The sequence below is a fragment of the Hemibagrus wyckioides genome, linkage group LG02 (assembly GCF_019097595.1).
Source record: "Hemibagrus wyckioides isolate EC202008001 linkage group LG02, SWU_Hwy_1.0, whole genome shotgun sequence".
Lineage (NCBI taxonomy): Eukaryota > Metazoa > Chordata > Actinopteri > Siluriformes > Bagridae > Hemibagrus > Hemibagrus wyckioides.
Genome location: NC_080711.1, coordinates 10,517,981 through 10,542,991, shown reverse-complemented (window position 1 = coordinate 10,542,991; position 25,011 = coordinate 10,517,981). Strand labels below are relative to the sequence as shown.

The following is a 25,011-nucleotide window of genomic DNA, read 5'->3' as shown; positions in this document are numbered from 1 at the left end:
TTTGTAGCACTGGCAACAGCTTCCCAAATCAGAGCCCACTGAAGTAATCCATGAAGAAGGCATTCCTTTTCACAACAAATCGATGCCATTTGTATGCATGCAGAATGACACGCCAAAGCGTCAATGACCATTTCGGTGATTGCGCCCATCCGAACGCTGGGGCCAGTTCAATCACCGTTAAAGGTAGTCGGCAAATCGCTGGTTACAGATTGCAGTGCTTATCGTTTCAATAACTGTAATATATGCCATTGTTGGCTGATTTATTGTTTTGCATTTTAACATTTAAAAGAAATGATATTCACAAAGGCATGGTGTACAAGGTTGAACCACTTACCCCAAACACCAAATATAGAACAAACCCAGTCCAAAAAAAAAAAAAGAGAGAGAGAGAGAGAAAGGAGTCGGGAAAACTTTCCTAACAGAGAAATGGATTAACAATTTTGAGTCTTAACAATAATCTAATGTTTTAATAGCTTGCATACTCGTTCTACTTCCCTCCATCTGTTAAACAGATTTTAGTTACGACCAAAAAAAAAAAACCCACATCATGAGTCAGGGGACAAAAAATGTACACTGTGTCAGGATTTTCAGACCCAAATTTGTATGAATATGTCATACGCCAGTTCAGATACATCAATCTTCATCACGCCCCAACTTCAGGCTGGAAGGTGTGACTGGTACAGTGACAGATGAGAGCCAGCTGCCACTCAAGACAGATGGAAAGTAAACAAAGCAAACAGGAGTACGGGTGTGAAAGAGTCCACATGGTACTAGAAGAGAGAAATGGATTTAGATGTAGTGTTTTTTCCCCTCGCTGAACGTTAGGTGTTTGCCGGGCTCTAATTTAGTGGGGGGCCAGTGAATAACATATTATTCATCCAATTTACCCTTGTCGTACAGACACCTAGTTGTGAAGTTGTTGAGCTAGAAAACTCATGATAGCCAGTTAGTGAGTAATCGGAGGTGTGTTCCTGTATTGCACTCAAGTATGTGTGAACTGACATGTCACTCATAGCCATGACACAGCACAACCCACGTATATGTTCTCAAAAACTTATGTTTCTTAAAAACAGTGAGAGAAATTCCGAAATTGTTCGTCTAGTAGCTTTAAAAAAAAAAAAAAGAAAATGCTGGGCAGACATACGTGTCAAATTTAATCAAATACCATTTTGTTATTTTATGGAATTACTCAAGTATTCTTATAACATGAAAACCCTCATTCACTAAACAACTAAAGGACAAATTTAATTATGGTTATTGTTCTGCATGAGAACAAGAGGTGTGATTCAGAGGATAACTATAGGCAGCACTGGACTATTGAAAGGCCACTTGGAAAACTGTTGCCAATGACAGCTCGGTCTCTGTAGATACATTGAAGTCTGTTTCAGATGGGTTATTGATACTGTAGACGTCCATTACAGACTCCCTACCCCTTTGCTCATTCATGCTTTTTTTTTAAAATTTTATTTAGAAAAGTTACTCTGGCTTTCATGAACAGTTTCCATAGCAACAGTGCGCATTAAATCACAGAATCAAATAACCTCAAAGAGATAGGTGGCCTTTTCTGGTCAGGTTTTGGAGGTACTTTTTTCAATGCATTTCAAGGTCTGAGCTATTATCCCGCTCTCGGTAGGAATAACTCTGTAGCTTCAGCAAATACTAACAATGGGAGGCATTCAAGTCTCGTCACAAACAGCATTAATCTCAGATATTAGTAGTCTTTGAAGCAAAGCATTTATCACATTAGTAGGCTTGCATGGAAAAATAAGTCTTCCCACAAAGCTTCCATGAAAGTCATGCTTAATAGTTCACCAATAACACATCCAATCATGCCAATCAGAGGGCAAAAGGGCAAATGATGTCTTTTATTAATCTAAAGACAAATGGGTTGAACTGAAGAGAGAAGGAAACAAAAGCGATCCAATAAAGGAATGGGGAGAAAAAAACAAGAACAAAGACAAGAGGAAAGTGAATTATCAAACAGCCTAAGTAAGAGCAAGAGAAGAAGAGTCAAGCTTCCATGAAGGTAGATAGGGAAGAAGAGAAAATGATGGTAAGGCAGACAGATAAATTGAGAGGTCTTCTTCCTATCTCAATGATCTTCTCTACCCCTTCCTTCTATAGGAGTAGGATTCATTAGCATATTATTCATCTAAAAGGTTTGCTCCTTCTTGGATCCCACTTAGACATATTCTCTTCACCTACCTGCCAAGAACAGGCAGAACGTGAGCACTCTTCACTTATTCATAGGTATCTGAACACACACTGTGCCAGCCCAGTACACACTCGCTCACTCACTCAGACATGTTGCAAACATTTTTATGGTTTAGATTATTTTGGGGGCTACACATGTAACTACTTAATATATTTAACAGAAAGCAATTTTTTCCAGTTAACGACTGGTCATGGTTTTTCATTTCACAAATACATCATTTAGGTTTGGGTTTTCTGGTCTTTGTGTCAAATTATCCAGTGTGCAGGTTTTATTTAGGTGATTCAGTGTTACTATAGAACGTCTTAACTGTGTTGTGACGCACAAAAAACTGGCCTAAATATCCATAACCACCTCTAAAAATCTCTAGAAATCAATATCTAATTTGACAGTGTGTAGGATGTGCATTTGGAAAAGATTAGATGAGATACATTCACCAGGAACACAACCCTTCTAACCCTGAGCTCACACAGACTTTAAACATGAAAACACAGTAGCCGGAATTTGTTCAATTTCACGCGAGATGACGACCTACCGCAGCGGGAGACAGAACAACTGATAATGTGAAATGGGCAGGAGGAATGGTGTAAAAAAAGCTGAAACAGAGATTACCTTTATGCAAATTAGACGTTTAACAGTGTCGCCATATCCAATGAGAGTGTAATAAATCATACATGCTCCCGAGAGCACACCTGAGATCTTTTTTTCCCTTAAGTTTTCTATACGTTTTGTATGTAGCATGTGTGGATTAATGTGGTTGTTAATCTCTTTATCATTAACAACTGTAGTAGAGTGAAACAAATATAGCTGCTGTCATGAGTGCAGCAAAAGCTTGCTTGCTTTAGAGATTTGCTCTGGTATGATTTAGCTCTAGCAGAATGGCATTTGGTTCATACCTTAGGTGGGGAGTGCTGGTGTTTCCCGGGTCCCTGGGGCTGCTGGGCTCTGAGGGCTCGGGGGATGAACTCCGGAGCCAGTGGGTTCAGCACATAGGTCTTCTTCAGCTCCAGAGCCTCCAGCTGGGCCTTGATCTGCTCGAATGTGATTCCATGCAGACTGCTGTTATCGTGGCAGATGGAGATGAATGTTTCCCAGAATTTTCTGCGCAAGGCCAGAGAGATGTGTACAGTGAGCAGGATGGTCTACAGTCACAGCTGTGCTTGCTGCATACACGACATTATCTCGAAATCACTTTCACCCAGCTAGACAGATTAGCTAGTCAAGAGTATCTCAATAAACCAGTAAGCTATTATTTATTTACAGATCAAAATAAAAAAAAGAGTAAGAGAGTGAAAGAAATGTTCATAAATAAATAAATAAATAAATAAATAAAAGAACACACTGATGTCAACAAAAACTGCTGGAAAACCATGTTAATAACATCAGGTAATTCCAAACACAACGGGTGAAGGGAAACTGAAATCTACGTCAAAACCCGAAGCCGTGCTGCTATGACAAATTTTGCTCTCAGGAGGGGATCCAATCTGTTTAACTGGGACACAACAACATTTCAGCTGTGCAACTAACCAGTACACAAAAGCAGCACACAAGCTGACGTTACGTAGGGTGGCTTCCACTAAAAGTACGAGTTGAAAAGATGATAATGTAAGTGAAGTGGTACTAGGAAAGCATGGAGAAAAATGTGCCTTCATAATTAAGCAAGCGTTTAAAACAAGTCAGAAAACTGGAACCCACACGAGGACAACAACGGAACAACAAAACCCTTGCATCATTTTCAAGCTTTGCATTTTTGAAACCCAGCTTGCAGAGCGTTCAGTCAAGAAATGTCAGCGACAGCATGTAACAAGGCATGGCCACTGTTCCATATCCTCATTCTGCAATGCTTTCAGATAAGGCAAAAACCACACGAGCTGCAAATATGAAAGTCAATAACCTAATCTAATCAGAAGAAGAAATAAATAAATAAAATGAGGAATTTGCTAGCTTGCCAAGAGAAAATCTTAGGACTCAAATGTGCAAAAAAAGACTAAGCACTCAAACTAAGTGCTTATGGACATCAAACGTCTCCTAAACAGCAGCCGGGGCTTATATCGCAGGGTGGTGGAGTTCTAAAAATGTGCTGCAATTTGGGAAAATAATAGTTGTAATTGATTACGCTAATGCAGGGAATGAGGGAATGTTTGCGTCACAGTCTAGACGCAATCGTCCCGCAATCTCCTCTGAGCGCATTAATGCCGTTCAGGAGAGCAGGATCATTAATGCCAGGTCAAGTCAACAAAACAGCCTCTCACACCAGAAAGATTTTGTGTTTGTGTGTGTCTCTGTTTGTCTACTCATTTAAAAAAAAAAAAAAAAAAAAAGCAGGTAATGCATGCTTTAAAAAAAATGAGAAGCTCATGAGAAGCCGCTAAATGGTGTCAATGGACTAATTTGCATATTTATAACTATAATCTGCATATCAAAACAGACTGATACTGTCTGGAAAGACAACTGGAATATATTACGTTTTAGCAGAAGAAAATGATAACCCAAATGGATAACGATAATATTACCATTTTATGCACTTATAAAGTTTTTTTGTCATGTCTGAAGTAAAGCACATGGGAGTTTGCAAGGGTGACGAGTGTGATTTGGTGGCTTCATCGGTTGGTGCGTTCTTCAGACACATTTCTGGTGACTTGGTGAATAACAAAAGTCATTTCCATAAATCATTATGCATGATACAATTCTATTCATATATATTCTTCTGAATATTCTTGCTGGTGTTAGTAATGTTAGTTTTGTGTCTTCTACTGTTAATGTTGTCATGTCTTAAAGTAAATGTGACACATTGATTTTCTCTTTCCTTTTATTCCTGGACCTTCTACAGTCATAGCACATTAAATTCCAGTAAATGTTATTTACAGGCCAACATATTATTATTATTATTATTATTTTTACAATGAGGTTTGCATTACACTGATTCATAATAGAGTCCCCAGATCCCACTCTGAGAACCAATGGTCTAGAGAATCCATTTTTTCAAAGCAGGTTGCATTCCTACTTGTATTTAGACTACTGATTCTCCAAAGCTACGTGTTGAATAGATTATTGACTATAACATTGGCAAAGAGCACTGCATCTCCTCCTACCACAACATGCATGCACACAGACGGAGATTGATTTAATTGCTGGGCCCTTCGGCTTGACATTTCCTTTAGCTGGGCTCCAATGAATGGCTGATGTGAGGCAGTCACCATAGCGACAGTGGAGCTGCAGCTAGGGAGGATAGGGATTGGGGAGCAAGGACTGATGGGCAGTGCTCTCGAGAAGCGTGCATTAACATGCTATCTCAGCAACAGAGGACCAACTCGAGTTGTGCAACAAATCTTTTTTTATTTTTATTTTTTTTAAAAAGTCAGAAATCAGAGCATCCGTCTTTTTCCCCACCGAACACTGAATATATTAGAGCTGCTTTTCATGGTTAAGCTTCACACCATTTTCTGACATTCAAACTCTATTTCTCAGTTTGAACAAGACTACGGACACACAAATACAAATCGGTAGCAAGTGCAGTAGCTTCACACTATCTCCTGCCCACGCACCCAGGAAAAAGCGCCAAGTGAATTTGCATTTTCCTCACTATCCCCTGGCGCTAAAGGGCACAGCGTGAAGCTGGAGTGTGCCAGGCGAACTGAAAGCTGGGACTTTCTCTGGGGAAGCTGTGAGCGCCTGGCCACCTTCAGACTAGCGCACAGAGCAGGCTGATGCCAGGTACACTTAATGTTCGAAAAAGCATTAAAAATCCTCTCAGAGCTCCACCAGATGCAATTTCACCGGTAGCCTGCCCAATTAACATAAGGAATAAACCATTATTAACTAATAACAATAAACAGAACACTAATTAAAACGGCAGCTTCAATTTCTGAAATCAGATCTTTGAGGAAAAAGCTGCAGTTACATTTTATAGGCATCATATGCTGCATCACAATTAAGCCACAACATCAGATGAGCTCTAAGGAGGAGTTCATTAATTGCTTTTCATAAACAATGACACCAGGGAAACATCGGTATTCATAGTGAACTGGAATACCATGCAAACTTGCTCGCAAAAATGTTCTGATACCAGCATGGAATCCTACATGACAATGTGATGTAAGCTTATTGTACGATGCCACACTAATCAACAGGTGAAACAGTAATCGAGATGTAAGACTAAGAACTAGAACGACAGTAAGAACTACAGCATCTTCCTACATGATGAAACTCATTGCGTAGAGCAGTGAAGCAAGCATGCAGACAAACCATCACAACACAGAAGCTCAGCTTTGCAAGCACACTCGCGAGACACACTCGCTTCCCATCACCGTGTTCACGAATCAAGGTACAGTTTACAGCAGCAAGTACCAATTTCAGGGCGCACACACTATTAAAGACACTGTTTAAAAACCATAAACATTAAACTCAGCAACAAATACAATCAGAATAAAATTAATGATTAATACAATGCTACTAATTTTACTATCACTATAGATATAGGCAAGGAACAAAAACATGTACTCAATCTGAAGAATGAAATGTATGCAGCTCTACACAAGAATGATCTCTCCACAAAATCAAACACCACATAATGACCCAGAGCACCCCTGAGCCATCTTTATTCACTACTCAGCTGACCGAACAAAACAGGCTTTTAAATATTAACTCCCATTAAAAACTGGCCCACTGACTTACAGGCAGTTACATTGATTGTGCTCTGAGGGTGTGTGATTACCTGCAGCGGCCCACGGAGCACAACGCTATGGGGTCTCCCACCACAGCCACTAGGGACTGGGCTCGTGTGATGGCAGTGTTCAGGAGTTTGTAGTTGGATAGGAAGCCGTAGTCCAGATCCTCGGTGGAGTCTTCCACCAGCTGTTCCTTCCTCTTGATGGCCGTCTGCTTGTGCTTACAGGTGTGGCGGGTGCGAACTGTGCTCAGGAAAAGCACACGGAACTGCTTACCTAAAGGAAGGAGGCAGGAGTTATTATACAGCAACACTGATGTACTCGTACACAAGCTCGCAAACGCCCAAGACTGGCATAAAACATGCCAATGATGATGTATAAAAACAAACCTTCATTTTTGTTTGATTTAAAGAATATTGCTTGAATAAATGGTATTGAACTATATGAAGTACAGCATCAGGCTTAATGATGAAAAAATATAGATCTGTTGTGATGCGTCAACCACCATACCTTACAGCACACAACAAGTCCTAATGACAAGTGCACAGCAAGCAAGCTCTTCTAAAATGGAAATCTCTAAGTGTTTATAAGAGTCTGATGAGATGCTCTTTATCATACAAATGGAACAGTTGCATCAGAGACTGTTTTTCTAGTGACTTTGAGACGTGCAACTGATTGAGTTTGATGTGGGACTTCGTTACCACAGGACAAAAGGAAGGATTATTTCACATTAATCACTGAGGGGAATGAGCACCTGAGGACCTGCACTCCTTCACGAGGCAATTTCAGTGGAATTGCCCAGGTAGTCAAACATCTCATCAATTATGCACAAACTAATCTAGCGCTTCAACCATCACTGCCCCTGCTAGTGTGATGAAACTCGCAGTGCTTAAGGGATTTCAGTCACTCAGTTCCCCCCTCCAGTCGTCTCTCTTGGCGACTCTTTACACGCTGGTCTAGAATTGGGTGATTGTTGGCGCTGAATGCGAGTCCACATTCATTTATTTCCATATAAATGTCAAACGAAGTGCAGTCACTGAAGCAAAACACGTCAACAAACACAAGGTTCATTATAAATGGGTTCAACAATATAATTTGGTTGCATTTGCACCATATTTTAATCACTATTCATAGTCACGGGCTTTGAACTATGAACTATTCTGAATTGTTTTGCAGGGTAAAATGGTAATGTCATGAGTCAACTTTTTTTTTTATTTTAAGCTTTAGAGATCATTTACACATACTCAGTGTCCTGGAACAGCTTTGTTTTTTAATCCATAGTTAGAAAACTTAACACATGCAAAACTGTGGACATGTGAAATGCACAGTCATTCTGGAAGCCAGTAAAATCTATCAGAGCAAAACTGCAGGAAACATACAGACCAGGAGGTAAACCCACATGCTTCCGAATACAAGCTGGCTGCTCTAATGTTATGTCTAATATGATGAAACATGCAATGGAGATTCTTAATCATTCTGATGCCAGAGGTTTATTCCTAGGGACACCCTGCCCTGTCAACATGTTCATCTTTTCAATCCACCAACATTCAGATGCTCATTAGACAGCCATTTATTTTCTAAGAGCAATAAAAAAAAAACCTGAAACTGTGGACTACAGACTTGAATTTAGAACATATGCTTTAGGACTTGGTAAGCAAATACTGCAAAGGAAGGATATTATATAAATAACTTTAAAAAGTGACCAAACCTACTTTTAAGTCGGAAAACTTTTTGTAATATTCGTGATATTAGCTCTCGTTGCATTCTAGCCGCTTCAATAAAATATTTCTGAGCCACCCCAGGCTCTCTAAATGGGAGGGAAATAAAACAAACACATAATGTGGACGACCAACCAATTAGAACAAGGAAGAAAGCCCTGGCAAGGTGCTTGGATGTAGAATTTGAGAAAAGCTTTCTATAGATTTCACTGTAAACATACTCTTTTGTGATTTTGCACGATTCTGATTTGTGTTATAACCTCAGAAGATTACTATAGTTGAACACATCATGCTCTCCTATCAAGACAGAACAAACCTCATCACAGGTGTCAGACCTGCGTTCAGCTCCCGCACTCACCCTGGACATTGAGCACTCGCTCCACGCTGACCTCGGGCATGCGTTTTTTGCGGAGCTCAGCTCGGATGCGAAACACCTGGTCTGCATAAGGGGACACGACGCCGATGCTGCCTTCGTCCAGCTTCCCCCACGCTACTGGCCACTTCTTTCTTATTTCCTCCACCCGCTCGACAATCTCAAATACCTGCACACACAAGAACTCTTACTGAAGATATCTGCTTTTACGGCATGAACCAACCCTAAGCATAAATGACCTCATCGTTGTACTTTAGTCATATGTGGTTTCAGTCACGTTATTACAATATTGTTATAAGGTCAGTGTTAATGTTACTGTTATAAGGTCTTCTATAAAGAGAAAAGCAAGTCTGGCAGTTCACTGGATTGCTACCTCAGCATTGTTGTAGTAAGCCGTGCTGTTCTTCTCCTGCACGTCCTCCCCGCGAGCCGTGAAGAAGGTCAGAGGGTAGAAGTCCTTATGTGGGGGCTGCTTGCCGCTGGCCATCAGCTTGCCCTCGTAGAACAGATCCGATGTGTAGCTGCAGCCGCCGGGAGCAAACTACAGAGTCAGCACTGGTTGCTTCATAAAGGTCACTCAACAGGCTAAGATCTGTCTCCACTATACTATTATTAAACCTTACCATACTATACTTTACAAACTTAACCTTTCTAGAACCTCCAAATATTTATTAGCAGCGTGCTATTTACGTTCGGTTTTATAAATATCAAAAATACAGGCAACAAATGAGATTCATTTAAATAGGCATATTAAATAAAAGGGATTTCTCTCTGAATGCAAAAGGGCCTGTTTAGTACTGGCTCTCAAATCACAAAGCAAAGAATTTACAAAACATTTCCACAAAATAAATGCCATTCATTTCACACCTTATGCATTGTTTAACTTCCCTATTAAACTGGAGAAAAATATGCCGCGGCACAATGTATGTAGATTTTATGATAAACGATTCATTACAGCCAGATGCTATGCAAATCTTTCTACAGAAGACACTCAAGTTATCTGCTTTAATTAACATTTCCGCACCTAAGCAGATCAAGGACAGTTTGCTCACTCTTCCCGTCTAAGAAGTTTAAAAAAAGCTGAAAGTTTTATAACAACTGCAGTAATCAGCTCTGTGAATTAATTTCCTTGCCATGTTTTCGGCTTTCACTCCTAAGCACACCTTAACCGTAAGGTCAAGCAATATAACAAATACTGTTTAAGATGTGTGTGATGGTGCGTGTGACAGATATAGATCACAAAGGAAAAAAGAAAAAACAGAATTTTCATATTCAACTTGTGTATCGTTTTCCCTCAGACACCAGCACACATTAATGTGTGTTTTGTTTTTCCACATCTCTCTCCTCAGGAAAAGCGATGCGAAAAAGTTCACACCTACTTGATGATTGCCTCATGGGAGCGGTAGTTTTCACATAGCAGGATCCTGCAGGGGTACTCGGAGGGATAGTGCTCATACAGCCGGTCCAGCAGGGACACATGTAGATTCCTCTCCCGTGCAAACTCACTGTACACAAACGGACTGAGCTGCAGGGATGAGAGCACAAGACACAATCAACAAGGGGACAGAGTTATATAGTCTGTTGACTTTTACCGCAACTCATACCATCACATACACTGAATAAAGATATCGTTATGCTGTAAGCCATCTTGGTATTATAACTTAAATATGACGTCATATTGCTTGTGTTAAAACAGTGATGGGCACTCAGTCCCTCTCCAGTCTCTCTCCTTCCCCCTCCAAGGTCCTCCATCCTGACTTTCCCACGATGAAAACCTTTTGACTGCTACAAAAGTGCTGACACTGGACCATAAATGTTAAACCTCGCAGAAAACGTTTTTAGAAAATGCATTTATCATCAGTTGTGCCTACAACATTCAACAAAATGTAATTATTTACTAAGGAAAAACATTTGACAGAAAAATAGATAGTGTAATCAGCTCCTAATTACCACAACAGAGCCTGTCAGGGTCTTAAATGAATGACGATGCTTGCAGTACTACCAGAAAAGCTCATAGTTCAATACATACAATCTTCAACTGACTCGCATTAAACTTTATGCAGAAACGTAATTATATAACACTATATATACACACTATATATATATATATATATATAAATATATATATATATAAAATAATATATACACACATTATATATATATATATATATATATATATATATATATATATATATATATATATATATATATATATATATATATATATATATATATATATATATTTCACATATATAGTGATTTTTTGCTGGAACAAGACCCAGCAGTGATCACACTCCACTCTTGGACGATCTCATTTACAAAGAAATCAGACAGACATGTAAGAGGTGAGAGCTGAATAATTAAAGCAGGGGTGATGTGAAGGAGGATGCAAGGGTTTTAGTTTTAAAGGGCAGTTCATTAGCAGCCTGATTGCTGTCCAGAGTTTGTCTGCAGGGACAGATACTTCCTGTCTCCTCTGTGCCACTCTGGGGACTAAAGGTAAATGACAGGTCGGAAGAGTAAACGGCTCGGTCACTCATGGATTCTATTACAATTAAAGTACTAAAGTACAGGGGAAATGACCAAAACCCCCTGTTAGTCACCAGCCTGCAATCACAAGCTATCCAGCTAATCAAATTTCGATCCAAAATGCTTTGTTCCCTCCACAGTAACATCTGGAATAATAGAATATCATACTTTCTCCTGATTGGCTGCTGCTTCTGTTTGTCATCTGTTTGTCACCAGTTTCTGCGCCTATAAAACACATTTTCTTACAGGATCGTCAGGATCACTTACAGTAGCTCAGGAGCATCAATCTACGAGCTCAGAGAAGAATAGCCAGACTGTATTTAGCTGAAGTTTACAATATCTAAAATGACCGCTCTTTACAACTGCGGTGAACGGAAAAGCATCTCAGAACGTTTAAAACTTTGACACAGATGGGCTACCATAGCAGATGAGCACCTCAGAGAAGACCTCTCCTGTTAATCTGGCTTACCCTGTCTGTCACCAAGTAGTCAGATTTTCTCCAGCTTTAAAAGTGCTAACCCAAATTTCCCACCAATTCCAACCCGACACCCTTACACGGCACAGGTTACAATTTCAATTACAGGATTGTCAGAGAGAATCACAGCAGCTCAGGAACATCATATTATAAGGCTTTTCCCCCCCCAATCCCTGACTTAATAAGAAATCCTGCGCACTGTGGTTTTAATATTATAAGTGGATTTAAGTTTTTGGATATATTGAATTAGGAAAATGTGAGAAATGAACAAAACACGGTTCCCTAGCAACACGTGAGCTGAGGGTTAATTCTTTCCTTGCTGTGGCATTTAATTCAATTTCACATGGCCAGCCATGTGATCCGCCCTCAGTAATCCACCTCAAGTATCAACTTCAATATAAAAGGCTTCCTTTCACTACGATGACAGATCTCTCTGTTAAACCTCAGGCCTGCTTTAATGTTTAAAACCTGATACAAATTGCCCTTGCTGGGATTAATAGGGACCAAAAATAAACCTGTTAACACTGAAGAACACCTTTGTGGCAGAATGAACGGTTTGACAACTTGTGCCAACTACAACAAGAGCAAGAGATCAATCACTCTATATAGGAGAAGACTCCCCCCCTAAACCTATGTGAACAGCAAGGGTAATGGTGATGGCAGATGACAGCTTGACAATAACAGGAAAAATGGAGTAAATTGGGGTCTTTGAAAAATATTTTCTGAATTATCTGGCAAAGACAGGATCACCATAAGGTAGGGCTGTAACAATACATTTTGGCATAATGCTTTACGCCACAAAAATGCTCCATGGAAATGTCAATGATCAGCGTTTGATTAATTAGGCATGCAATACAAGTTAATTGTTTGAAAACCTGAGGTCTCATCTCATAGAGTTGAAATATACAGAGAGCATGACTATCACATGAACACGTTCTTTCATGGAGAGGTCACGAGAATTGCATCTCTTTACCAAGACAGATCTCATCTGCATTCATGAAGTGACCGAAAGCATGATAGCTCCAGATCACAACGACAAATAAACATTATACGCTACAAGGTTACACACACACAAAACACACACACACAAACAGTTAAATAGAGCTCTTCAGTAATTTCAGACACTATCCCCACACCTCTGTGATCTACTGCGGCTGAGAAAATGTCCATGCAAATCAAGCATTTCAGCTGATGGAGGTCATTATGTTTCAGTCAATCATTTTCCATATCATTAACTCTGACTCACTGTTTATTCAATTGAAGAATTGAGAAAATTTATTACTTTCTTTTTAAGCTACAGTTTTGTTTATAATATTAAGCCTTGGTTTGCAGGAATATTTTTAAATTATTTTAGTATTACTCACAAAAATGCTTTCTTTAGTACAGAGGAAAACAATCTTTTCAGTCAGTTTTTCTTCATTGAAATTTGTTCCAACTTTCCCGAGAAACTAATTAAATCGTGAATACAGTATTCAGAATCAAATTGAAAAGTATTTTGGACAGAGTGAGCTGTTACGTCCGTAACTAAATATCCATCCAGGATAATAAGGTTGAAAATGTTACAAATGTATGTTCAGGAGTGACAAGGTTGATCTCGTACCTGCATGTGGTCTCCAGCAAGGACGATGCGTGTGCTCTTATTAGCCAGTGCCAACGGCATAATGGTCTCACACTCCATTGCCTGGGCCGCCTCATCCAACAATATGTGTGTGAAGAGCCCTTTAGACACACAAATACACACACCCACATAATGAACACACAATGGCTGGGGTACATGCCTACCTGTGTATACACTCAAGTGTATATTCACTTATTCCTACACTGTTATTAAAGCAACCAGTGAAACAGGGTTCAGCAGAAAATGGGTGTGCACATGGATACTTCTCATAGAACACAATAACAAGTGGCAAATAAGACTTACAGAGACTGCGGCTACCATAAGCACATGGACTGAGTAACATTAAAGAGCCATATAGATGTACAGCTTATGATTCTGTTGAATTTATGATACAAACTCACCTGTCACTTTGTTAGGAACAACTGTAAATACATGCAATTTTCCAAATCAGTCAATCATGTGGTGCAGATACAAGCCAAAAGCGTCCATTAACGATCACATCAAACATTAGAATAGTGAAAAACGTGTCATCGGTGACTTTGAATGTGGCATGACTGTGGGTTCTAGATTGGCTTGTTTGAGCATTTCAGAACCTGCTTATCTCCTTACACATACACACAACAATCTCTAAGCATTTACACATAACAGCAAAGAAACAAGTAAACAAAGCATCAATCATCCAATAAGCAGTAGCTGTGCAGGCGGAAAGGCGTCAGAGAAGAAGCTCACTGGAAGGGTATGGTAACTCAAATTACAATTATTTTCTAACGAGGTGAACAGAAAAGCAGCGCAGACTGCACAACATGTCAAATTGCTACAATAGAGAACACTACAACGGGTTTACCCATCATCTCTAAGACTGGACATGTAAAAACCAGGTGACAAGTGGTCCTATTAAAGTCGACATTGGAGCTCCCAGTAAGTGGGTGGAGTTTTCTGGAAGCATAATTTTATTTATTTATTTTTGACTGCTTGCTTCAATCCAAGCATGTCACTTGGGTATAGCAAGATATAACAGCTGCCCCACCTATGCAAGTGGATCAGTGCGAAATAAATAAGGCTACACATTTGTCACTATATACACAACTAAAGGATATCAACACATTGTAATATTTTTAATTAATTGCATGTTGTAGCAGAATGATTGGCAACCTGGATGTTGCACACTCAACAATGCCAAGCAATTAGACAGCCAATGTAAACGAACGCTGGGTGTGTGGAGTGCGCAGCATGTCAAAAAGTCCAGCATTGCATGATGTTACAAGAACAAATAGAGACAAGTATCAATCAGCGCTTAGATTGCGTAGGCTGGTTCAGATTAAATAGTGGTATCCAGTGCCAACAGGATATTGTGTTAGTGGCTTTGTTGTCAAGGCATTTGTCTGCTACAAATGTTTAACTGCAGTTTTGATAAATGCTTTTGAATCACAATTCAAGTTCACACTTTAACTTGGCACGATTAGGGTTCAGTGAAATCAGCCATATTGAATTCAGCTGCCTGTTACAACTAAATGGTCACAAATAAGAATTTGGAGGTCATGTGATGACAATAGAAAACTGACTTGTTCAGTTCAGTTCTGGTGAAATGATGCCACTGTTTAACAGGAAATTGCCTGGACAAGTGTGGCAATTAATATCATAGTGCACATCTGTCTCATTAACAACTTGTATTATTGGCTTAGAGTTTAAATATTCTCTATACATGTTGTTTGGCCTATAGTCACTAGCCCACACCACAAGCATCTCGGTCTTGGAAAGAAAACACAGTGAGTAGGTGTCACACCACTATGATTTTACCAACTTAAACACCTTTAACAAAAACTGCAGGGCTTCTTTGTCATGTTACTCCAGCAGTGCTGGCTGTTACTGAATGGTAAAACAGGCAAGGAAAGAAAAAAGCACATGTGGGAAGAGGACGGGGGGAAAAAAAAAAAGGAGAAAAGATGACAGTGGAAGCTAATGATGCTGAGCGTGTTAGACAGGCAAGCTGGGTCTCTTAGCAACAGATGACCCTGCAAGCAGACACATACATGGCAGAAATTAGCTTCTCATAATAAACTGTTACAGACCCCAACACTCCTTGGGAGAGGGTTTTTTTCAGCTGGAGGGGGAGTTCAACAGCATGCCTTGTGGGGCATTGTTTAAAAAATGTCTTTATTACGGGTTAACACTTGATAATGTAAGCTAGTTGCAGCGGGGGTTTTTCAGCTTCAGCAAGCTCTCAGGAGAGAGAGAACATGAGGGGGCATGAGAGAGCGAAAGAGAGTGAAGAGAATGAACGAAAAAGCAACAGAGAACACAAAAGAATATTTTTGCAGTTACATCATGATTGCAAGTACGGGGTAGAAAAATTCACAGAACACACTCAAATCCGAAATATTTGGTGCTAGAATACACCGACAAAAGCCTTCAGTAACTGTTACCATGTATGTGGAAATTAACATGTGAACTGAAAGATGACGCAGAGGGGGTGTGTGTGAAATATATATATATATACACACACACACACATATATAAATATATAACTACTCACCAGGTTCCAGATCAAGCTGGCAGAGGTACTGGGAGGTACTAAGCGTCACTACCACAACACGGTGGCGCTCTATGTCCTGCCGAGCCGGCATCTGGAAGGTGAGGTAAGCTCCAGAGATCAGGCAATACTGCTGCACCACTGGATGCACTGTTTTCACCCAGCGGTTCCTAAAGTAAACCCTATACACAAACACACACACAAACGGTTCAATATCACCTGGGGCAGAAATTAGGATTTACTACATTCATTTGTATCAGACAACAAAAAAGTTCCTATGTTTCTTCACCTGAATCAACAAATTTTCTAACAAGGTCTTGTAGTGATGTTTGTAGAATCTCAACAAATACATCAGGTCATACTTCAATCATTCTCTAGAGTTTGTGTGTCAGTTGCCATTTGGCCTAAGGAATTTGTGTAAATCCTGCGAAAATCTGCAGGCTCAGAAATGAACAGTGCATGCTATGTCAAGGGAGCACCCACTTTAGAGTGCTAGTAAAACATGATGATGATAGTTGACAGCATGAAAAACATTCAAAAGCGAAGAGCGGAAACCAACTCGGTGGAAAAAATGAGCGGTATGTGCCGCACACATGCAGGGCAGTAATACTCCCAATGGTAGACCCTATGAAAGGTTTTGCAATATCGGAAGAAATGCACTGAATTGGAACTCGAAGAGGATATACGTAGATTCGGAGGACAGAATATACCTGTTGCTCTGGCAGTAGTTACAAGCTACTACATCCCATAATGTGTTATTACATGTTTCCAGACAAGAAGAAGAAAAGGATTGACTGCAGTACAACAGGCATTTAAAGATGCTGTCACCATATGACCTTGCTGGAAATTCACACATGCACAAGGTGCTATTCAGGTGTTACACACCGCCCGTGGCGGTTAAAAAGAAGTGAAACGGATATTCATTCAAGTATTTTCAAACCTATTCATGTACTGCAACAAAGTAGATATAAATGACTGTGATCTAATCGTCTCTATACGATATTGTACAGGTGACACAGATGTTACTAAATGTACACGCTAATCAAGCTGATCTAATTACATTGTAAAAATATATGTGATCAGCATTCTCTTTTCATTGTTGCTTGAACAAAATGAAGGAATATCAACATCACATCTGTTGAACATGTGAAAAATATCATAAATAGTGAAGGAGAGCCACACATCGTTTACAGAAACCTTTGCCATGGCATGGATGCCTGTGTGTGTGCGCAAGCATGGCAACGTATGCCATGTTTAATTATGCAGGTCTATTTGAGGGCTGTGAATTTGAAAAAATATTTTAGACAGAGTTGTTTCCTAAATAACTGTATTACCCAAAAGAAACCAAAAGATACCTGAGAGGTCTTGCATGTGGATTGCCTGCCTCCACATATGGATGAAGGTAGTCTTTTATGTAGAGATCTGCTGCGCTGTTTGAATGGGTGCAGATGAGGACCCTGTGAGACAATTACACAAACAAATATGCAGGAATGTTACAAGTGGGTTAATGGCTACGAAGGATTTAACGAACAAAATGGCCCCCAAATCAAACTAGTTCATTAGCTCTGGGAAATTTTAGTAGGTCAGATAGTGGACTGCGAGGTAAAATAAGCCAGTGAGCAGGGATGTTTCAATGTAGGTTCTTACTCAAGAGTGAAAGGATGCACGTATAAGGCAGGTACTCACCGTGTGTCAGGCTGTTTCAGGATGTGTTTCACTGCCTGAGCCAATGTAAAAGTTTTGCCTGTGCCGTAGGGTCCAATGATAAGCACGGGAGGGAGATTGATTGACAATGGAGTGGTGATGGCCAAAATGGCCTCCTTCTGCTTGGCATTTAAACGAGGGTCCAGCTGCTCGTCCCATTGCCTGCATAATGGAGCACAAATGTTTGGACAAGTTTACATATTTGCTTTGCCTGTAAAAACACATTAGATGGCCAAAGGTTTGTGGTGACCTGACAATAACACTTGTATGTTTTTATTTGGATATCCCATTTTAGATTCAGTCCCACCTCTGCTGTTTGTGAATCAACAAACTTTTGGCCATATAGTGTATTTAAATACAGATGTCTAGTGAAAAACTCCTTCACTTTACCTGTTGGGGCTCCAGGGGATTATTGGAGTTAGGCTGATGTCAGGAAAAAGGATGCTGTTGTCACGGAGGCGGTCTAGAGCATAGTGCATCTCACACAGCGGAAGCCTGTTGAGCTGAAACTGCAGCTCCACCTAGCAGATTAGAGAGGAACCTAATCAACACATCCACCAACACAGCGACCTACATGTGTTAACTCAGCCTTGGGTCTTTGTGATCTTTTATGTTTCTTTCAAATGGGCAATTCAGAAAAGCAATAAGCTGTTAATAAAAGTTGTTTTCAAGCATGTTTTCACAGACTGGTCAATGTTCTAACTAGTAGAACTGGCAAACACACCGACCAGAAGCTCATGCAGAACTCCATAGGAATCTGATGATACACAAATGAGCCTTTTAAAATTACAGTAGCCAGCTGTGAAAGATTTCATGGGGATCCCACATAACAAAGGAGCTTGTCTTTCTAGCTTTATTGGTGCTTAAGTACTGTAGAGGATGTGTGAGATGGGGGAAGTGTCTGTAACCAATGGAATCACCATGCTGACTTTAAAGGAGAAAGCATGTGCCATTTAAAGCAATGCCTGGTCTTTAGAGGCAGACCAATGACAAAAGGGCTCTAGGATTCTGCCATCACAATTCAATTACAGCTTTAAATGATGGCAGCTGTTTAAAAGTAACAAAAGGAGCTTGATTTCAATGGGATCAATGTCAGAATAAACAATGGCAGAAATGTGTCCGACGTTTGTTTTGGGAAGCACCGACTGGGAATTAAAAGTTTCTCATGAGTAGAATAGAGAAATGCAGTGCAAAGCAGCATATGAATCATGCCTGGTGAAGTATGTATTGGAAGAATCAGACAAATCTGCCTGACACTCTTTTCAGAATCCCACCTGCAACTCCCTGTCAGGCATCAGATTGAGCTCATCACAGCAGTCCTTGCAGATGCGCAGAAAGATGTAATCCTTAGTCTTCTCCTCTATCACGGCCTCGTAGACACGCTCCTTCGCACTGGCAGGGTGGCCTTGAGACATTCGATCCCGGCTCACAGGCAATAGCAGCACTGAGTTTACCTTCGTCATTACCAGCCGCCCTGCCAGCGTATCCTCAGACAGTGTCTCTGTTAGCTTGAAGCGGGCGAATAGCTGTCCATTTTGGGCATACTTGGCACCCCCAGATATTCCAGTCAGCATGAAGCTGGACACCAGCTGCAGATTTACCTTGATGTTGAACCTGGGAAGACAAAATGATTTTTAATATGGTGATGTTATGTAATCACGTATACACAAACGCCACAAAATAAGCAAAAACAACAAAGTTAAAGGTTAAAAGCACTTTGTGGTTTTTGCTGTCTGCAGTACTGCTGTTACGCAATGTCAAAATAGCTCTTTTGCAAATGGTTCAATAGTAAATTAGCAAAGAGTATAATTCCAGTCAGGCAGAATGCACATTTTACACACTGACCCATATCTTTTGAGCAAACCTGGAAATCTGCTATGACTACTTTATGGCTTTTAAAGTGCTACCGTCTACATACAGCCACCTGCGAAATATCACGCAAGGTGCTAAAGCTTATATTGTCCTCCGATTGTGCAAGCTTCTTTTCTTAATTAGTAGCACTGGCAGTCTGGTACATTCACAAAAGCGGCTGTATTCATTACATAAAACATGATTCAAGTGTGACCTCTAGTGGTTAGAGACAACAAATTAGTACAAAAGAAAGCAAATCGGTAACTCTTGAGAAATGATGCATTTGTTCTAATTCTCATTACGCATATTATTGACCTGACCAATATACCTGCTATTAGATATGCTCTAAGGTTGCAGGTCTGGAATTAAAAGTACTCACTTGCTAACTTCTTTGTACTGTGCAATCTCCTCAATATAAAGCAGGTCATGCAGGCGGGACTGGTAGTTGTCACGTGTGAGAGTCTTATCCAACACGGACTGGGTGAAAAGCTGGTCAGCAGACAATGGGATCTGATAGCGGCTGAGCAGACTGCGCTCCAGCTCCATGTTCTCATTGGGACTGAACTCTACGATGGTTTTGCAGGATGAGTCCCAACGCTTCGCTGTCATCAGGAGCTGCTGCCGTGCCTGCATCAAATGCTCCAGGTCTGCAAGGGAGGCAAGGCCACAAGGGTGAGGAGTAGTAGAGGATGTTATATTGGTGTGAATGAGACAGTGGCAGATTTTTCTCAACCAAGAGAGATTTTCTCTTATAGCTGAGCAAAATTACAAGACCTGTTGCTGTATCTGTCTCAAATAAAAATCTGGTGCTGGAAAAAAGGACATGTCCACTGCTTTAGTGGCTGTTTTAAACCAACTTCGGTATAGTCCAGCAATGATCTAGTACATGTAAAATTATATTTGATATTTGTGTACATTTGATTATTCCACTGAAATTTTACTGTGAGAATCACATGAATGACATTGTGATAGATATGCAGTCCTACTTTTTTACTTTTTATTTTTTTTGTTGCTGTTCTCTCTGTAGTTTCATTACAATTTACATGATTGTAATTCACATTTTCCTGAATAATTATTTAATTATAATTACTATAAAAATATGCATATGGTGTTATCAAAGTTCTGGAAAGTACTGGGACAACTGTGAGCATGACCTACTCTAGACTGAAGTGTGATTATACATCAGATTATAATTTAGATATAAAAGTTAACAAAATTATCATGTTGACCAATAAGAAAAATCATTAAACCATAATCTCACACTATATAATCAATGAGTACTGATTATGAAAACCGACCCTATGTTTCTTACAATTTCTTCATCTACTAAGTAGGACTAAAGCTTTCCCAGTGTGTTTATAAAAATTAAGTTCACTAACATTATACAATTAAAAAAATAAGAATCTTACCTTCAATAGACGCTGCGTCCACCATCACTCTCTGCATCAATACTGGCTCAGAGCCGAAATCAAAGACTACGGTCTGGCGGAAAGTGCCGAAGATTTCGGTTCTAAAAGCCACCTCTACAGTGTAGAGGCAGTGATCCATTCCATTCTGCAGCAGTCCTACTCCAGTCCACTCCTGACAGCCGCCCTCACACACCTGCTGGGGTACCTGGGTGGAGACGTCACCTGCCGACACGGCTGTGATGAAGAAGTGAGGTCGGTTGGCATCATAGAGTAGAGCGATGCGGTGCAACATGCGGGCAGGCTGGACGGGAAAAGTGACACAAAGGAGAGGGTTAATAATGCAGGCAGACTGATACATACTGAACAAGGCAGATCCATAACAACAACAACAACAACAACAACAACAACAACAACGACTCATTATACACAGGAGGAGGAAATGTGCGTATTTCTGTAATGTTTCTAGGATGATAAATAAATGTTAACACTCTTCTGTGTTGTGTTACTGAAAAGATACACCGTTACAGGACTTGGTGTTTGTATTTGCTCATAATGTGCCATTACTTCACTAGGAGTGAGAGCAAGACTAAAACGAACCAAAAAAACCCAATGCTTTGTTCCATTCTGAAAAACCTGTTTCCTTGCTTAATTGTCAGCCTCATGTCATTCAAAAAATAAACAAAAAAATGTGTTTGATTACACAGAGCAGCTTCTGTTAGAGTAAATATAACACAACACAAACACAACCCACATGAGCCAGTCACACTCTGAACACAGCCGGTAATAAGATTACAGTGTTCCTACCTTGCAGTAAAGTGAGAATGCCCAGGAATGGGATGACTTCTTGGTGCTGACAGTGACTGAAAGATCTGAGTTATGTTCGACTGTAACTCCATCTACACAGTCATTAAGCTGCAAATACATCAAAAGGGGGGGAAGAAAACACTATGAAAAGAACATTAAAACCCTCTGTACAGCACTAACAGGTCATTTCGAATACTGTCAATGAGTACAGACCATTTCTAACAGAACTATTCAGTCCTTCAACCAACCAGCATATTAGGAACATTTAAAAACACCATAAAATGGCAAAGGCTGCTGCAATCTGTTCAGGACCTTTTAGACATGTTTGCCTCTCTAGGTACTTCTCTGCAGTCCAGTGGAGCTTGTTGGATTGAACGTCATAGGCAAAATGACTAAAAAGATGACTAACTCTTATACAGACTAAGTCAACATTTTTTTTTGTAGATCCTGGCATTTAAGAGCCAGAATGAGGAGGCAAGCAGAAATTTCACTGGAAAAAATGCCAAATCAAGACGTGCAAGTCTTACTCAGAAACTACTCTCACACAGGCACTCAAAGGGCACACTGAGTCAAAAAGTGTTTGCCTTGAAAACTGAAGATTTTATCACATTGAGGTGAACTCGGAGCACTCCAAAATAGTGGTAAAAAGTTCACACAGTGCTTATTTCATTTACAAACACTTTTACTAAACCGTGGTCTTTGCTAAACATCATACCACTTTCTCTGGTGTAAGGGAGTTGATCCACTTTTCAATGAGGGCCTCTGTGTAGTTCTCAGTGTAATGCTTCCCATCTTGCTGCTGCTTGAGACGAATGAGTCTGGAGGCATAGCGCTGCTGCCACTCGGTCAGCTCCTCCTGAGAGTGGGCTGAAGTGCACTGTGCACCATACCGACACAGACCCTGCTCTAAAAACCTGCACACAACCACAAAGTTATACAAACACTCGCATCCAGAAATGTGAACAGAACATCACTGTTACACCAACACTTGTCTCAACAGGCACGCAAAGGAACATACTTGCAGTAGAATGCTGAATTTGCTCCCCCAAAAAAGGAAGATAGTCATGACAAATTTCTATTATTGTATTTACTCTAGACAGTTCTATTCCATACATCATAAAGAAACACAAACGTCAGAGACGTACATTTTCTGAACACTTGGTGCGTTAAGGAGCAAAGCATGAATGGACTATGAAAGTCCTGTGACAGAGACAGGAAACTTTCTGGACGCTTTAGAACTTATAAAATATTAATGAACAAATTAGTACTAGCAGCAATACTTAATACTAAATAAATACTACTGGGGAATCGATATCTTATTTAATGTAATGTTGTGTCAATGCCAACAAATGTTATTGCAATCCAAATAAAAGAAAGGTTCTCTCTTCGATTCTACCTGAACAGTGGTCAACTATACCTTTTACACAACGTGTACTCCTCGCTGCTAGTGACCCCTCGAGGAGGAGGCCGAAACTGCCAACCTTCTTGAACATCTGTTCCCAGATCCAGGCAAACATAAACAAGGATAGACAAAGGGGAAGAGAGAGAAAAAGTTGTAGAAATGTATAAGCACATGTACCAAAACCAGCCACCCAAGACATGAGACCGGCGCTAAATATGATGCCTTGACTTGGTTGTGAAACTGATGTGGTCAGTTAGAGGAAACTCACCTTCCTCTGTCTCTCCCGGCTGCTCAGTCACCATTTTACTGCTTACAGCCTGCTGAACAAAAGATAATTACCATTAAAATAAAGTTGCTGATAAGGGTCACTGATTACAACTAGGATGGAAAGTCTCTCTGCACATTTAAAACTTCTTCTGAATAAAATCTTACAAAATACATTCTGAAACATGTTTAAACACGCTGTAATGTGGCTAACCAAAAGACTAACTACTAACACAGACAGCACCAAACACAACCTTACCTCCATTTCAGAAAGGAGTATCTTCAACTTCGTCATATCCTTAGCCATGATACCATTCTTCAACAAAGCAGAGGTGTTTGTTTTAAATTTCAGAATCTCTTTTATATTTCAGAACTTCAGAATAAAGAAAGGTGGACTGATTTACCAGCGGTTCTCCATACAGAGCTTTAGACAGAATGGTAAAGACTTCCTTTAGACTTCCATCCAGCATCATTTTCTGTAGCCCGGCCCTGAAACTTCCCTCACCCTTGCCCAGCTCCTCAGCCAGCACTACACACACAGACAGGCACACACAGGTAAGGAAACCGTTGCCAATCTCACTCTTCTTAGCTCAGTCTTTGATTACAGAGTCAAGTCACGTAGGCCACGCTTTCAAAAGAAAAACTGAGTTTTCACTCACCATGCTTACAGTCTTCATCAGCTTGATCATACTCCTTCTGTAGAGAGAAGAGAGAAGCAGACATTACAAGTCAGTTGACATGTTCAGTCAGAGGGAAATGATGCCCAGTCGTTCTCAGTGAAACTCCTGTACAGTCCAGAACTATTAGGCAGACTGAGAGCCATTTCCAAGAAATCAGCAGAGCAGTGAGAAGCTGGGTGTTTGTGCTTATGCATACGAGTTAGTCATTTCAGATCTGTGTTAAAAAAAATACATTTAATTAGGAAAAAGGAAGCTTTGAATGTGTGAAAGTGTTTTGGGACTTCTGAGACTTAATGGACTTCCGAGTCTGCTAGAAAAGTGCTATTTTGTGTGCACGAGGTGTGTGTTAAACTTAAGTAAAAGTATTTCATGCTTTTAAACAGAAAATGATACGATCTGTTGGCATACCATGTTGATTTGCCTTAAACTTTCTTTCACACTGTCAGAACAGAATTAACAAAGTTGTTCATATTTCTATTCAGTGGTATTGTCAGATATCAAACTGCTGCTTTATGAACAGAAATCATATCATATACTGAGTGGAAGCCTACATTTCCACTCCCAATAAATACCACAGATAAGCAATCATCATATAACATCATCATATAAATAATTCCAAAATTTTGGCACTGCAATAAAACGTTATAATGGATTTTATATAAAACTGAAATGCTAAACTTACAGCACAGTCTTACAGGACTTACATTGGAAGGTTATTAACGGTTGTGATAGCGTGTTAAAATGTAATGAATATTTAGAAACAATCTCTGTTGCT

At 40.0% G+C, this 25,011-nt stretch overlaps 1 protein-coding gene across 4 annotated transcripts in view; it reads right to left on the bottom strand.

The window, feature by feature from the left end:
• helz (helicase with zinc finger) overlaps nucleotides 1-25,011 on the bottom strand; it is a 38,552-nt gene that overhangs the window by 7,791 nt on the left and 5,750 nt on the right. For 2 of the 4 annotated variants that reach the window (XM_058410750.1, XM_058410767.1), the window contains exons 3-22: nucleotides 24,216-24,252; nucleotides 23,961-24,085; nucleotides 23,816-23,872; nucleotides 23,561-23,612; nucleotides 23,308-23,383; nucleotides 22,606-22,804; nucleotides 21,891-21,998; nucleotides 21,087-21,387; nucleotides 20,057-20,324; nucleotides 19,101-19,440; nucleotides 18,217-18,347; nucleotides 17,809-17,988; nucleotides 17,478-17,579; nucleotides 16,126-16,304; nucleotides 13,575-13,693; nucleotides 10,350-10,495; nucleotides 9,344-9,491; nucleotides 8,956-9,139; nucleotides 6,927-7,155; nucleotides 3,109-3,313 (exon numbers count right to left, since the gene is read on the bottom strand). In XM_058410750.1, the coding sequence (XP_058266733.1) occupies nucleotides 3,109-3,313; nucleotides 6,927-7,155; nucleotides 8,956-9,139; nucleotides 9,344-9,491; nucleotides 10,350-10,495; nucleotides 13,575-13,693; nucleotides 16,126-16,304; nucleotides 17,478-17,579; nucleotides 17,809-17,988; nucleotides 18,217-18,347; nucleotides 19,101-19,440; nucleotides 20,057-20,324; nucleotides 21,087-21,387; nucleotides 21,891-21,998; nucleotides 22,606-22,804; nucleotides 23,308-23,383; nucleotides 23,561-23,612; nucleotides 23,816-23,872; nucleotides 23,961-24,085; nucleotides 24,216-24,252 (3,186 nt within the window). The remainder of the gene's footprint in view (nucleotides 1-3,108; nucleotides 3,314-6,926; nucleotides 7,156-8,955; nucleotides 9,140-9,343; nucleotides 9,492-10,349; nucleotides 10,496-13,574; nucleotides 13,694-16,125; nucleotides 16,305-17,477; nucleotides 17,580-17,808; nucleotides 17,989-18,216; nucleotides 18,348-19,100; nucleotides 19,441-20,056; nucleotides 20,325-21,086; nucleotides 21,388-21,890; nucleotides 21,999-22,605; nucleotides 22,805-23,307; nucleotides 23,384-23,560; nucleotides 23,613-23,815; nucleotides 23,873-23,960; nucleotides 24,086-24,215; nucleotides 24,253-25,011) is intronic. The other 2 variants (XM_058410759.1, XM_058410775.1) reach the window with 1 other exon arrangement.